The sequence below is a fragment of the Alligator mississippiensis genome, chromosome 7 (genome assembly GCF_030867095.1).
Source record: "Alligator mississippiensis isolate rAllMis1 chromosome 7, rAllMis1, whole genome shotgun sequence".
Lineage (NCBI taxonomy): Eukaryota > Metazoa > Chordata > Crocodylia > Alligatoridae > Alligator > Alligator mississippiensis.
Genome location: NC_081830.1, coordinates 54,998,700 through 55,014,216, shown reverse-complemented (window position 1 = coordinate 55,014,216; position 15,517 = coordinate 54,998,700). Strand labels below are relative to the sequence as shown.

The following is a 15,517-nucleotide window of genomic DNA, read 5'->3' as shown; positions in this document are numbered from 1 at the left end:
ACAGATTTTGAGGTGCTCTTGAATCCTCTGTTGTACCTGCATGTTCAGGCTGAGGTAGTGATTCAGAGTCTGGTGAAAAGACTGCAAACCTTTCTTTTAGATGTGGATGTTTTTGTTACCTTGAGTCTAGACTGCTGCAATGTATTCTGCATAGGAAGGCCCTTGACCATCCAGAAGTTGTAGCTAGTACAGAATTGGGTGGCCTACGTTTTGACAAGAGTTTGGAGGAGTTTACTCCAGTACTCTAGAGTCTGTACTGGCTCCTAATAGCTTGCCAGGTGCATTTCAAATTGCTGGTTTTAATCTACAAGGCTCTAAATGGTCTGGGTCCCACATACATAAGGAACTGCCTTCTCCTTTAAGTTCTGTTATGATCACTAAAGTCAGCTGAGAGTTGACTCACCTCTTGTGGTTTATCAGTTCCTGAGTCGACATCTTTCAGAAGCAGTACATGGGTAGGCTGTGAGCAGGTGGAGCTAAGTCTGGGGAGTTAGTTCCTTTACATGTTATTTTATTTTAATATTTCATTTGCACTTATAGTTTATCAGGATTTTATTGTAAGATGGTCTGAGCCTCTTTTTGGGGAGGGCAGCATAGAAATCTATCAATAATAATAATAATAGTTGTTGTGTTATTTGCCTGAAGTAGTAATGGCTGTATGCACATTAATTTCATTATTAATAAGAAAAGACTCATAGATTACCATTGAGACGAGTGGGAGAAATAAGTTCTGAACAGGATCTAAAGCATAACATTTTTTTTTCTTGACATTGTTTTGATTCATTGTATCTTTGGGTACTCTTCAAAAATACCCAAGTTCATTTCCCAGCCTGCTTCCCTCCTTAAATCAACCAGTTTTGTGGTGGTATAAAGTAAAGGAAAGCCTTGTTCTATGGCTTTTTCCCCCTCTAAATTATTACAAATTACCAGATTAATTTGGTTCAGAGATTCCCAGTTTGGTTGGTTCTTTCTGTGTGTGTAATAGCACCGATACCTTCTTGTTGTATGTAAAAGTAATATGAAGACTAGTCAGAACAAAAAAAGGGGTGGGGGGGAGGTGCATTGTGTTTATAATAAAAATGATTGCTTTTGTCTGTTCACCTCAATCAAACTGAACTCATGTTTCTGTATACAGTTTTTTTCAGTTGTCTTAGCTTGTATAAAAGTTGTGTATCTTAGACAGCAAAGAAGAGCCTCCAGCCATATGCTCAGTCTATCTCTGTAAATTTCAGTAGAACCTAAACTTCCTTTGTGGAACAGCAGCTGACTAGATTATATGTAACCCCATCTGATTTCAGTCCATAATATTTGGTAAATTTACTGTTACATTAGGGAACAATGACATTTTTTCAAGGCTTCTTTTGAGAGAGAGCGAAGCTTTCAGAAAATGCCTGTGTTGTGTAGTCCTGCAAAGTATGTAAATATTAGTTGTAAGAAAGAAAGGGGCCAAAAAGCCAAGCAGGGACATTCTCTTCACTTGAAAATCTACAGAGAAGACATCTGACAGATATTCTGATCTGATATTTGAAAGGATGGCTGGGTGCCCTTATTAGTTTTCATCTACACAGAAGTAAGAAGGCACTTGTGTAAGTTGCACTGTGATTCAGGATGCGTTCAGTCTGCCTTCTCATTGAGATTTCAACACCTCAAAAAATAAAGTTGCAAACCCTTTAATTGCTTTAATTCATACACTCATGATTAAGGGACACGTAGATTTTTTGTTTGTTTTAGGAAAGTTGAAAAACAATGTATTTCTTTAGGGCTCTGTCTTGCCAGGTGTAGAACCCTCCCCATCATGCAGCAAAGCACTTAGGCACGTTGGCTTCTGGGGTACTCCCTCACAAGCTCAAAACATTCTGGTGATGGAGCCAGAGTCCTAACCTGATGCAGAAAACTGAAGCCATTAAAAACCACCATTTTTTTGGAAGTTTCCCTTTGGTCTAATGTTTTTTAAAATCTCTGGCGTGAAAACTTGCATCACTTAGATGCTTTTCACTTTCACATAGAATATTCAGGAATCTCATACCCAGGGGCATTTAGGATTCAATTGTTATCACAGCCATTTCACATGCCTGCCACAGAACTCATTTCCTATATATCCATCAAAATCGGTTGTAAAAAAAATTGAGATATCTGAATCTAACATGTCACTTTATACATATTAACATGTACATGAGGGGACATGGGAGTAGAATATGAGTAGGGCTGATGATCCTTAATTTGCCACTCCCATGATTTTCATGGTATAGGACTGTTAAATGGAAATATTTTTGTCAGGCATTTCATCTTCCAGGAAGGTTATATTATTAACTGTAAAAAGTCTATGTTAGCTGTGTGCTGGATAGTGGGGAAAATGAATTACTTTAATCTTCCTAATGCCTGTTTCATGCTGTCAGAGAAGGAATGTGATGGAAAGAAACGGAAATGGTGACAGCCTGTATTCTGCCTCATATGGTATAGGTACGTTTGTACATAAAAGTCAAGCAGCTCTGCATGATGTTCTGATTTTGGAAAGTCTGGAAGACATCCTGAAACGGACTGATGCCATGTACCATCCTGAAAGATCCTAAACCGGTGGCCAATTATATGAATATAGCCCACTGCAACGCAGTGACCCTGGAGTAAAGGACAAGGACCGATCATCATAGCATGTTGCACAGCTGGGAAAGGGGAAGTTTTGAAAAGGATCCATGGATGGGCAAGTTACTTCTGTTATAAGAAGTGCCACAGGATCTTTTATGTCCCGTTTTTACCAGCAGGGGCTCATTTTCTAAAGTCTCTTCCAGTTTTCGGGATATATCTCCTCATTCATTTTGATATTTTAGGTGCACCATTATCACTTTGTACAGGTCATCTCTTAGTGAAGTTGGTGACCACATGCTGAAGTTTCATTGTTATGGAAGCTTTATGCATTGGATACTCACGAAAAGCAGTCTCAGAGTCCTGTGCTCTTAGTCACAGTAGAAATAGTATATACTTGAGGAATAAATCTACTGTCCTGAACCCCTGAACACATGCTGGCTGACACCTGTAATTGCCAAGGTGGACCTGGCATTGTACATGATGTGATCGCTAATGGAGCAGGTGCAGTTACATAGTAATGTGGCAGTGTTTTAAACAGTCCAGTGAAGAAAAACCTTGCCAATTGCTATAAGAAATGCTTCCCCTAGGAAACCTAAAGCCACAAACCTCAGAATGCACATAGTTTACATCTGCCTACACACAAAGTACGAAGTTTTATGCCAATCCCAAGGAAGACTTGTGCCAAAGAGAAAACAGGCAACGCCACTAGATGTCTCTGTTACACTCACCTACCATTACAGATCATGTAATGGATGAGAAGTTTTAGGACCCAGCGCATGGCATGGTTGGACATGATGAACCTACTTACACTTGGCTGAAGCCTGGCATTCTTTTTTAACTCTTAAATAAGGTGGATGGTAGAGGGATACAAGTGAAATATTCTCTAATTTCTTTAATTTTAAGAACGAGTTTGTTCCCAAGTGAAACATGTTGTCCTTCCCAAGCCACAGAAAAGCAAATGATAAGAGCTTTTCTAGACACTCATGTCTTTCCTCCTGAATAAAAAGCTCCCTGCTTTATAAAATGCGAGAAAGCAGAGAATGGTAAATGGAATCTGGAATTTAAGTCATTCTTTATTATTATTATTATTATTTTAAAAGCCCAAACTCTTGTCTCAGCCCAAAAGCATGAGGGCTCCTTCATACATGCGAGTGTTATCAGGTGTATGGAAGTGTGCAGCCTGTTTAAATAGCACACACAAATGAAGACGGTCAGCCTGCTAAATATGCCTGGTGCTTCTGGAGAAGAGCCGGCGCTTCTGGCATCCCCTGTGAGGATACGCACGGTTCGTGTCGTGGCAAAGGCAAGTCAGCCGCGTGCGGCGGGTGCCCCGGCTTCAGGCGGGCCGGGCCGTGCCGTGCCCAACATGACAGCAGCGTACAGCAGGTGGGAGGCCGTGCTCAGCTCTTGTTGCGCTGCCTGTGCCTGTCTGTCCCCTGCATTTCGGCTCCCCGGTGCACGGCCCTGATGCCCACACCGGGCATATGCAGCGTGTCACGCAGCTGCGCCGGGCCGGGCGGCAGCCGGAGCCGGAGCACTGGAGCGCGGCCCGGGCTGGCTGGAGGCGGGGAGGAGGCCGGCGGGTGAGGGGGGCTCATGAGCGATGCGCCGGCTTGCGGGGGCGGGACGTGGGAGGGACCAGAGGCCGGGGCGCCGCGGCTGTTACTGCTGCTGCACTTGGGGCCGCAGGCGGAGCTCAGCGTCCCGCTCGCTGGTGCAGGAGGCGGCGCGGCTCGGCTCGGCTCGGCTCGGCGCGGCCGGACTGACGGGCTCCGAGTTCGCAGGCGCCGGCATCTGGAGCGGTGCCCGCGTCTGGCCGGGCGCTGCCCCTTCCCCGCCTGCCTCCCGGACACGTCAAGCAGATGTGAGCGGGGCTGGGGGGAATCCACCGCGGCTCCCAGCAACAGGGTCCTCCTCCTCCTCCTCCTCCTCGCACAACCCCCGCGGCTGAAATATGTGGCAGCCGGCAACGGAGAGACTGCAGGTAAGAGGAGGCAGCTGGGGCGGGGGGAGAAGGAACTCGGGCTGTGTTGGCGTCCCTTGGAGGGAGAAGGATCACGTGATTGTGGCGCTCGTGTCAAAAAGCTGCGGGATGCCTCGCTCGGAACTTGCTGGGGATGGAGCCCCGGCCCGGCCCGCTCCGCTCCCAGCGTCCGGTCCCTGCGGCGAGCACTGGGTGCCCCGCGATCCCAGCTCGCCTTCCTGCCGCCGCTCGCTGGGTCCGGGCTGGCTGTCTTCAGTCCAGATGTTCCTCCCCCCACCCCCAAAGACAGAACAGATGCTTAGCAAGCCATGCAGCCCTTCTGTTTCTCCCTTTGAATGAAGCTTAGTTGGAAGTAGGTTGTTTACTTTCCTCCCGGGGGTTGCAGGTCCCTATACCTGCTTCTTTTTTCTTTTGAGGAGAGCCTTTGATGCCGAAGTCAGAACCAGACAGGTATTGGCCCATGCCAGAGGCAAGCAAAAGCTTTCATTGATTCCTCTGTGCAAATGCAAAGATGTTTGTTTCATCATGTTTTTGAGTGGCGGGTGCCAGAGTGCTTGAGGTTGAGCAATACCGAAAGTTGGAGAAGGGTGGTGGCGTGCAGAAGAGTCATTGGTGACACGTATCAAGGTCCCTGGGGGTTGGGGTTGTCCTTTCTTCAGGGTTTTGCTCCATGCTTTTTGCTCTGAAATGTTCTCCAGATGGTCAGCCAGACAGATTGCCAGATGAATTTACAGAATCCCACAGACAAAACTTTTTGGCAGGCCCGAAGCTGTAGTAAGTCTCATAGTAAACTTTGAAGAACTGTTGAACTGGCAAAAATAAAAACAACCTTTAAGGCAGAATGGATTTGAAGGCACAGGGCAAAAAGGAAAATATACAGAGAGGGGGAGACACGCAGCACTTGTGTGCTGTGCAGAGTAGCAATCTCACTCAAACGCCAGGAATTAGGAAGTAAACATATAATCCTCATGACAAGTGGTAGGTAAAGTTCACATACTGAGTTCAGTTTTGCAGTGAGGAATGTAGAGTTTCAGTCTTGTAAAAATGAAGATCCCAAATGGATCACTGAAGCTATTGGCTTCAAGTAAGATGAATTGGGAGTATTATTATTATTTTTGCAAGGAATCAAACTTCAATAAAGAGATTGATGCTGAGCTAATGTAAGTAAAAGTTGTGAACAGTCTCACTGAATATAATTCTGCATCTCCATAGCACAGACTTGTATAAACCGTTAAGTTTACTTTAACTTCTCACTTCTTATCTCCAAAAGTTTTATATGCGTGAGCCAGAGGTTGATGTACTGCAGCATCACTTTGAATGTCCTGTTGTGGTAGTAGCCACAGGTCCTTGATGTGTTTTCTCTCTGGCCTAGTGCTTTTGCTTTTTAAAATGTTTTTAATTTTAAAAAATCTATTTAAGTTATTCATGCACAGCATGTTTTACTTAGGAGAGCATGTGGGTTCCAAAGCATGTGACACTTGGCAACTGAACTATTCTGGATTGCATTCTGCTTTGTGATATTAACATATTAGAAAGATCATCTTTCATTTCTGTGATTAACAGACTACACAACTGTTGTTGCATTATGTGATCGGGTTAACAGCATTTTCTTCAATTAATTTGTTGTGTAAAATATATGATCTAATGAAGGAAGATCCTGACTGATAGAGAGCATTTGAATGGTATCCCTTTAAAAGGTAGTTTATTACAAGTCTTATAAAATATACCATTAATGGGACAATGAGCTAATGGATACAACATTTAGCTTACTTTAAATATAATTCAAAATGAAGGAAATAAAAATTTTAAAATCTTAAACCACTTGCAAACAGCAAATTTAACATCAGGTTTCTTTTAGAAGCACTTGGTTCCTTGCTCTTTTTCTTATCTTTCTTATGGTTAAGCAACTAATGCAATATGCAGGAATCCTACTCTCTTATCACTTCAGAATGCAGAAGTGTCTTCTGATGAAAAGAAAGCTGGAAGGCAGAGTGGAGGGATGGCATGATATGGAATTGCATGCTTGAAAACTAGAGCACAGCTAAGTAAATCTAGTTCTAGACTTGCTTGGATGTTGTCTTTTTTCTCTATTAAATACATTTTATTAATATTTTCTGTACATAAATATATATGGAAACATCAAATATACAGACAGCAGGATGAAACAGAACTCATTTTGTAGTTACCTGATACCAACTTAATATAATTCCCACCCCCCAAATCAAATGAGAGAATTGAACATAGTAGTAAGTACATGCAGTGTTTGGTCACTATTAGATTATGCCAGTTAAAGATTTTTATTCCTTCTGCAATTGGAATCAAGAAATTGCTTTGATACCAGAGAGAAGAAATTGAGAGGCTCTATCTGATTTGATATTAAAGCAAGGTCTTCAAGATTTGATCAGCTCTTTATGAGTTCTGATTTATAGCTGCCACTAACAGAAATAATTAATTTGTTTTTAAAAGATGTATTTATAAACAGGTTGGTAGATCTCTGTCTCATCTCACAGGCCTCCCAGACTTATAATTGCCTGAACTACAGCTTTCCATATCTTCCTATCTTGCACGATCTCCTTCCAACTTGTCACTTCTTCACTTATCCCTTCCTGACCAGTTTTTATCTTATCTTCTCATCCTTGCCATGGTCTACCTTGAGGTCTGATACCCTCTACCTCAGGTTCCAAAATCTGCCTTACATGCCTTCTCTTGTCTGTTCTTGTGACATGCCTTGAACAAGATAAAAGCACAAAGAATAAAATGGACAAGACATCAGGTCTTTTGTAAAGGTCTAGGATGAAATTAATCCTGGGACCATATAACTAGGGATCTAAACTTGCAGCAAGACAAAGCAATTTTTGTGGCTTGGTTGCAGCACAAAGAACCAATTTTTGCGGGCATTTCCTGATGACCCCACCCCTCACCGCTGATTGGCAGAGAGGCATATAGTGTATAATTTAATACTGTATACTTTCCATGGAAAGTAAATTATATTATATAATTTATCTTATTATAAATCTATAACATTTAAATCTAAATTTAAATATATTCTTAATATAAATGTATATACAATATGAATTGTAACGTCATCATAATTTATTATTATATGTAGTATTCTACAAAAAGTTTAGAAATAGTAATGAATACTAAACATTTTCACTTCACTGACTGGTGCCTTCACTTAGTCTGTCACTAACAGACAGTAACTCTCAATTGCGTGATCTATGGCTGCAGTGATTGTCGCATTGTCTTGGTATTGCGGTAAGCATTGGGGCATTCTAAAACAACGTATTATAGGAAGAATATGATGGGGGTTTTTTAGGTTGATTTCATGCGAAATTGTGGCCAATGTAATATTTCCTGGCGCTCGCAGACAGTATAGTTTTTTAGCAGTTTCCATGAAAACCACAAAATTGCAAATTAAGTAGACTCCTACATATAACTACTTATTGTCTCATAGTGGTCAGAGAGTGCTTTGTGTTTGAAACTTTTTGAATACAAAGTAGAAAACAGTATCTACTATGAAGAATTTATAACTTTTGGTCTTGATCTGCAAAGACTTATGCATATACTTAATTCTGCATACTGTTAGTAATTCCATGAAGGCAGTAGCTCTATTCACAGTGAATACAGGTAAGGACCTTGATATGTGTTTGCAGAATAGGGGCCTAAATTAAGCCAGGCACAACAAACAGCCATAAAAGAAAAACAGAGCTGAGAATAGCAGGTGACAGCAACAGTAGTATCATTATGTAGGTTGGTCCTTTGTATGTTTTGTAGAATTAGAAGTTGTTTAAAATTGTAAAGCAACAATCAGAAATTAATGTAAAATATTAGGAAAAATGGATAAGGGAATGTTAAAGTCAAAGAATCAGGCACTCAAGAGCTAGGAAATGCCTCTGTATATGCTACAGGGGGAGGCAACCCCCTCACAGTCTATACCAGTCTGACCATGGGGTAAAGTTCCTTCCTGACCCCAAATATGGCAGTTGGCCTGACCCTGAGTGAAGGGATAAGACCAGTTAGTTAGGAACTTCTGGGTTTAAATCCCAGAAGGAACATGCCATTATGTAATTAGAGACCGTACCATAATACACCCAAGGGGACAGAACCCAAGTTGTTGTATAGGCAGCAGTATTTTCAAATAGTATTCCCTCTGGCATTTCCTTTTGCAAACTTGACTGCAGCCTAAATAACATTATTTCCATATATATATGTTTTAAAAAGCAAACTGAAAATCATAGTGGTTGTGTCTAAATAAGACACTTTACTGAACAGTAGAGCTAATTACTATGCAGTAAGTGTCTGCATCTACACGTGCAGACAATGTATCTCTGTCCTGGCAGCAGGGCGCTTCCAGTCCCTGCTCCTTGATCGTGATTACAGAGCCGGGTGGGGAACAGGCTGGAGAGCCTATTTCCTGCCCAGCTCTGAGATCACAGAGCTGGGCAGCTGATGCGACAGCTACCAGCAAGCAGGATTCACCAGTAAGGAATTGAACAGATCCCCACTGGCTTTTACCTACTACGAAGGACAAGAGTAGGATTCCCTGTCCAGCTGGAAGCTCGCTTCTAGCTGCCCCGCCGGCGGATTGGGGCGGGGGGCTGAGACCTGCCCCTCCCTGCAGCTCTTTCCAAGCCCCACGTGTCAATAGCCCAATTAGGACATGGGGCTGGGACCTGCCCCTGACTGGGACAGTTCCCAGCTCCCACTCCGTGATCATGGAGCAGGGGTTGAGGAGCTTCTTCCCAGACCCCACTCATCAATCACAGGGCAGGGACTGGGACCTGCTGCTCCCCTGCAGCTATTTCCAAGTCCCCTGCCACTGGCTGGGGAACTGGGGCCAGGAGCCGGGGTGGAGCCTGTCCCAGCAGCAGGCAGCCCCCCTGGAGGCAGGGAGCAATCTCTCAGCCCCTGCCAGGAGACAGCTGTCTCCTGGCCTCATGCTCCGTGCCTGTCCCTGGGCTAGTACCTAGGGGGAGCCTAGTGTTCCCCATGGCTACTGCAGGGGGCAGATGCAGTGCCAGAGCGGGTGCAAGCAGACTTCTGCCAGGAGCAGCGGTTCTTCTCTAGCATCCTTGCATGCATTAGATGCCTGCCCAGGATGGTTTTACTCTAGAGCAGTGGTTCTCAAACCATTTTTTTACAGGGCACTTGAAAATTGCTGAGGGTCTTGGCAGACCACTTAATAAACTTTTTTTTTTGTTTTACAAATCAAAGCACACAACTCGTATTTTAATATTAGGAGTCTTACCTTTCTAATGCAATGGATGTGCCTGTTTTTTTGAGCAAAGTCTGGGAAGTCAGGTGTAATGTTTGTCAGCTTTAGCCTTAGGCCACCTTTTTGCCGACCAACTGAATGGAGCTTGCGGACCAGTTGTGGGCCCGTGGACCACAGTTTGAGAATCTCTGCTCTAGAGTAATTTACTCTAGAGTAAACCCAACCCAGAGCAAGCACAAGTGTAGATATGCCCAGTGATTCCTTGTGGGGGATCAGCCCAGGTTAGACCATGGATGGCATTGATCTCTCTCTCGACCTAATAAAATCACCAGTACCAGCCATAGGTGGTCATTCTCTCTGTAGACCAGACACTAGATACTTATGGATTTCATGGATGTTTCTTAGTCTCTGGCTGAAATAAAGATCTGGGTGACCTGACCTGAGTAGAATGAAGATCTGCTTCTAGTCCTCAACTGCATGAGGGCTGGGGCCTGGCTGACAAGTTCTGGCCCTTTCAGGAGGCAAAAGATGAAGATGGCATCTTGGTGAGTAGCAGCAGGCCACTGAAGAGCACTTCATATCTGATTGCTACACTTTACCCTTTATAAGCTATTATCCTGTCCTACATGATTGGTAAAAACCAGTGGGGAGCTGTTCAACTCCTTACTGGTGAATATTGTTAATGTCACTTTTCCAGAGCTCAGGATTTTACCATTTAACAAGTTTCTTTTCAGGAATCCATATTGTGACCTTAAAAACATCACTAATTGCCATTGGGTCTCTGACCTAAGTTGTAGTGTGAAAACAGCTCCAGCTTTTTCTGACTTCCATGGACTTCCTTGAACTCTGTCAAGCTAGTTTATTAGGGAATACAGTATGGGGTCATTATTGCTACCTAAGGTTGCATTATAGCAATGACTGTTGAATTACCATGTTGGTCATTTTAGAACTGAGAGTTTGCTAACTTCTGTTAGCACCAGGCAGAAATGGGTAGGAATGTCTTACCCTAGGCTTGTATCATTCTTGCTTGGGAGCCCTCAGAGTTGCATTGATTAGTTACTTTTTTTTCCTTTCATATGTTAGTTCCATATGGTGTAAGGTACAGAGGTTTTTAACCCTAGCTGTATTGTACATTACTGTACTCTTTAACTACTGCCAGTAGAGGACTGTTAGTACATCATGAAGTAAGAAGTAAAATTGTGGAGAAAATATTCTTATCTTTCAATTTGTACCTTCTTTAAAGTATTTTTTTGGTGTGGTTCAGTTGGAAATGGAGTAATTGACTTTAGAAGTGCCGGACTACTACAGGTCAAGTCTGTGCTCATTAGCTTTAATGGGAGTTACATGTATGTAACTGAAATCAGAATGCGTTTCTTAGAGCCTAGATATTGCTGTTCTAACAAGGGTTGGATGATTGTGCCTTTACTGTATGTGGTATGCACTTTGTATATCCTGTATGGTTATTTAAAGGGATATGGGTTTTAGTTTTGTGGTAGTTCATAGAGGAGTTGCTGTTTATTCCTACATAATCAAGCCTCTCAAATTTCACTGTTTGCTGTGGAATTTTGGCTCTGACTGTTGACATATACAACAGTTACAGTGGACTCCAGTAACAGCATCATTAATAGAGCTAACATACAGTACAAGGAGCTCATGTATAGAGTAAGGCAATGAAAATGTCTGTGATAAATTCAGATTTCAATAAATGTAACTAATTTATACCTCTGGAACAGATGGCTGTAAGTTCAATTCCAGCAGATGTTCAATTCCACCTTTTATGTTCGTAGCAGTGGCACGACAGCTTACTGTTGAAAAGTTGACATGCTGTTGAAAAATGTCACTTTTGCAATAATGTGGCATTAATTTCTGTTTTGGTTTAATAAACCATGTCCAATGTTGTGTTGTGTGTATGTTTGTGTATGTGTGACATTTAGCTTCTGTTTTTCTGAATGAGGTCTATCTTATTCCACTAATGTTGGTTGAAGAATCATTCATTGTCTAATTATATTGCTGCTGCTGGAAGATTCTGTTACTGGAAAAAAAATAGTGGATTTTTTAAAATATAGGACAGAGATGTGTAAATACCCAGGTTTCAGGAATTGTCTTGTCTCTATGATCTATGAAGAGAATGCTTTGAATGTTGACCTGCAGTGTAGAGGAGTGCAATTATGTTGAATAGATCATGATTATCCTAACCAGCGGGCTGGGTTAGATGAGGTCCTGCCCAGCCCTACTTTTCAATGATCCTGGTAGTCATACCATGATTAATATAGTCATATTATTGTTGTTGTTATTATTATTTATTTTTCTTGCAAAAATCATCTTGGGCCATGTACATACTCACAGCCTCTCTTGCTTGTGTGGTTCAAAATCTCCATGTTGGCTGTTGTGTGCTCTCCAGCCAGGGTCTGTAACAGGGGGCTTAAGCTGTACTGTAGCTCTGTTTCCTCGCATCCCCCCCCCCTTTTGCTGCCACAGGTGTGTGTGGGGGAGAGCAGGACAGACAGTCAAAGAGTACTCTCCTGTGTACTCAGCCTCCGGCATCCCAGTTTCAGGGGCTGAGAGCTGTACAAGGGAGTGTTATTTCCAGGGTTTGAGGGCTTTGGGGATTGCTAAGGATGGCCCTGTGCCAACCCTACCCTACCCTAGGGCTGGAGAGAGAGATTCTTTGTATGCCTTAGTGCCCAGGAGAGCGGTCATTGGCTGTCTGCCTTATTCTTTCCTTTTCCCTCCCTGGAGCAGAGTGTGGGGTGCCAGAGGATTAGGCAACGCTGTCATGCTCATAGTATGTGCACATGTAACTGGAAGGGATTCCAAAGGAAGCATTTCAAAGATGTTCCTCAGTTTCTGGAGATCATTTGGACATTTCTGAAGTGCATCTTCAGCCGTGAATATCTGTCCGCTTGCTGTTTGGAGTGCTTCAGATGTCTAGGGCCTTAGGGTTTCTCACTTCCCACTTTTGCTTTATGTATTCACGTTTGTTCTTGCTTTATGTATACAGCAGCACCTTAATTCACTGGCTAGTTGTAGTTTATCATGCATGCTCTTTACAGTGGTTTGGACTTGCACTAGGATTTACTGATAGCTGTAATCAGAGGGCTGAGAAGTTTGGCCCACAGTTTGTAGCAGTAGTAACAGTTAAAACTTTGCTCTAAAATCTTTCCTTTTAATTTATTTCTAAGTGTACCTCTGGGTTCTGGTGAGGATCAGAAGCTCATTGCCATTGTTCCAGGTGTGAATTTTGGGGCTTGTTGGTCATCACAAAGCTTTCTGAAGTAGTTTTGAAAACAATCAAGGTCTTAGGCCAGCTCCATTTCTCCTTCTGTGAGATGACTGGTATTTGCTGTGAAACCCAAATTTTCTTGGGAGTGCAATGCCCAACATTGTTTCAAGATAATGAACCCCAGTGGGTACATAGTTTTTTAGTTCATGCTTTCTATCAGCTTTTGACTCTTTCTTCTTCTACTTAAGTGTCTGAGCATCACAATTTTTAATTGTATTTTTTCTCTAAGCGGGAAACGCACTCTATTTAGTATTGTAGCACTGTTTATAAGCAGCTCAAAGCAGACAGGCAGAACTTTTTCTGTTATCCTCTCGTTTGTCTTAGCTATTAATTTCAATGTAAAGGTCATGCAAATAACCTAAAACAATATAGAATCATGAACATGTATTGAGAGGAAACCAAGCAACTAGTTTATAGAGAGCTTCTGTCTCTACATCAAGAGCTGGTTGCACAAAGAAGCCTCACACGTTCTTCCATTGGAGGTTTGGCTGCATTTTGGGCCCCCTACACACAGTACAAGTATTGTGCAATAAATTGGTTAATTGCACAATTACCTTGAGACCATCTACATGTGCAAAGTTCCTGTCACACCATAAAAAGCTCCAACCAGCTATAAAGTTAGACCTTGAAAATGTGTACTGACTTTATAGCTGGTTGCTGTCAAGCTTTAATTTGCATGTGTAGTAGGGTCTCCTAACATGGGGCTCCTAGCCACAGGGTGCACCATGCCCAGCCAGGGCTAGGAGCCCTGCAGTTAAGGGGACTCTCAGCCCCAGCAGCTGCTGACTTTGGGTCCCAGCAGCATGGGGACCCAGAGTCCCACAGTTGTGCATACTGGGTGCCAGCTGGGTGCATGAAACCCTCAGGACGGGGAGACTGTGGCTGCGAGCTCCCAGCTGCAGAAGCTTGCTTCTGGCCAGAACAGGGGATGCCTAGGATCAGACTCCCCCTGCTTTGGCAATAAGATGCGATGGCATCTAATATGCAATCTCACAATCACGCCTCTTTCCATGCATGTGTGGCATGACAGGAAATGTGATTGTGTGGATTGCACTTTAGATCCCATGATACCTTTACCTTCATGTGTAGAGGCGCCCTCAGAATCCTTTTGTGATGGTGCTCTTGTCGGCCACTACTTTTGTCTTCCTGGCCTGTCTCAAACCAGTGAAGGGCAGTAAAAGGCATCCTGCCCCCTAAATCAGCACAACATTATTATTTTTACTTCTGAAGATCATTCTGTGATGAGTCTTTGTAAGTGTAAACAGCCACATAGTTTTTAATAGTACTGTACATTGTTGATTCTCTTAACCTTTAACCCTCATAATTCTTGCTGAAAGCCCAACACTCACTTGACTCCTTTGGGCAAGCATTTAATAGCAGATACTATTATCTGCTATTATAACCACTATTATCTGCACATACAACTGTGTGATTTCAGACTAATCAATTTTATTTCTCCTGCAAAATATACTATTTGTGCATGCATCTCTGAATATTAGATTTTGCCTGGGGTATCTTTCCCAAACATTAGTGCAATTTAGTAGGCTTTCACTTCAACAGTTTGTAATACTGTCAGGCTGTTGTAACTGTTGATACAGATCAAAGGGAGTGATGAGGGGTGTTGCAGCTTGCTTTCTGGGTTTTCTCTGATATCATATGTAAGGATTTCCATTTGTTTAGTCTTGATTTGCTAATACAATCTATAACTTCGACCTTTTATTCTAATAAGTATCAATGATCTTGGGATGTATTGTTAAATAAGTACAGATTATGCACGTCAGATGGAATTCTGTTTCACTTTGTGCACCTCAGTCACAGTTTTCTAGTGATTTCTGGTTCTTATACAGAGTTTGTTATTCTAGTATTCCTACACAGTTGATGTGTAAGCATGTACACGGAGATTGATTAGCAGACCATGCACTGGCACATATCTACAGGTTGCGATTCTGTTGCTCTTGTTCTGTGAATGAGAAGTGTGTGCAAATAGACAGAGCACGCCCGTTGGCTATGCCTTGGCATGTTTGAAGCTACATATACACACCCATTCTGGATATACAAGCGCATATAAGACGTGAAAATGTGGCTAGCCAGAAATCCAGAACTAAGCTGTGTTAGACACTTGAGGAACAGGAGAACAACCTTCCCATGTTCTAGCTCTAGTAGCTGAGGGCACTCGCTCTGGAAGTGGGATACCTGGGTTTTAGATCCCGCAGTTGGCAAGAGAAGATTTGAACCTGCATTTCTCTAACTTCTTAACACAGTGCTCTAATCACTATCCTACAGGTTAGGCATTATCCAAGTGTCTTTCCAGCATTCCTTTATAAGATGGATCCTGGGTAACCAAGAGAAGGGAAAAGTTAGGCCAGGAGGAAGAAGGTGTGGGGCTCTGCAAGATGCCTGCTGTTCTGGATGGTAGCTTACATTCTAGCCTTGACCCTTGCTCCCAGTG

General features: G+C 42.8%; 1 protein-coding gene across 3 annotated transcripts in view; it reads left to right on the top strand.

Annotated features, from left to right (window-relative positions):
- PID1 (phosphotyrosine interaction domain containing 1) overlaps window positions 1-15,517 on the top strand; it is a 225,501-nt gene that overhangs the window by 22,652 nt on the left and 187,332 nt on the right. The window contains exon 1 of one of the 3 annotated variants that reach the window (XM_019491792.2): window positions 4,248-4,567. The exons of 1 other annotated variant lie outside the window; for it this stretch is intronic. In XM_019491792.2, the coding sequence (XP_019347337.1) occupies window positions 4,538-4,567 (30 nt within the window). In that variant the 5' untranslated portion in view covers window positions 4,248-4,537. Of the gene's footprint in view, window positions 1-4,247; window positions 4,568-15,517 lie in introns of those variants that run through there. One more of the 3 variants, XM_006269764.3, reaches the window with a different exon arrangement.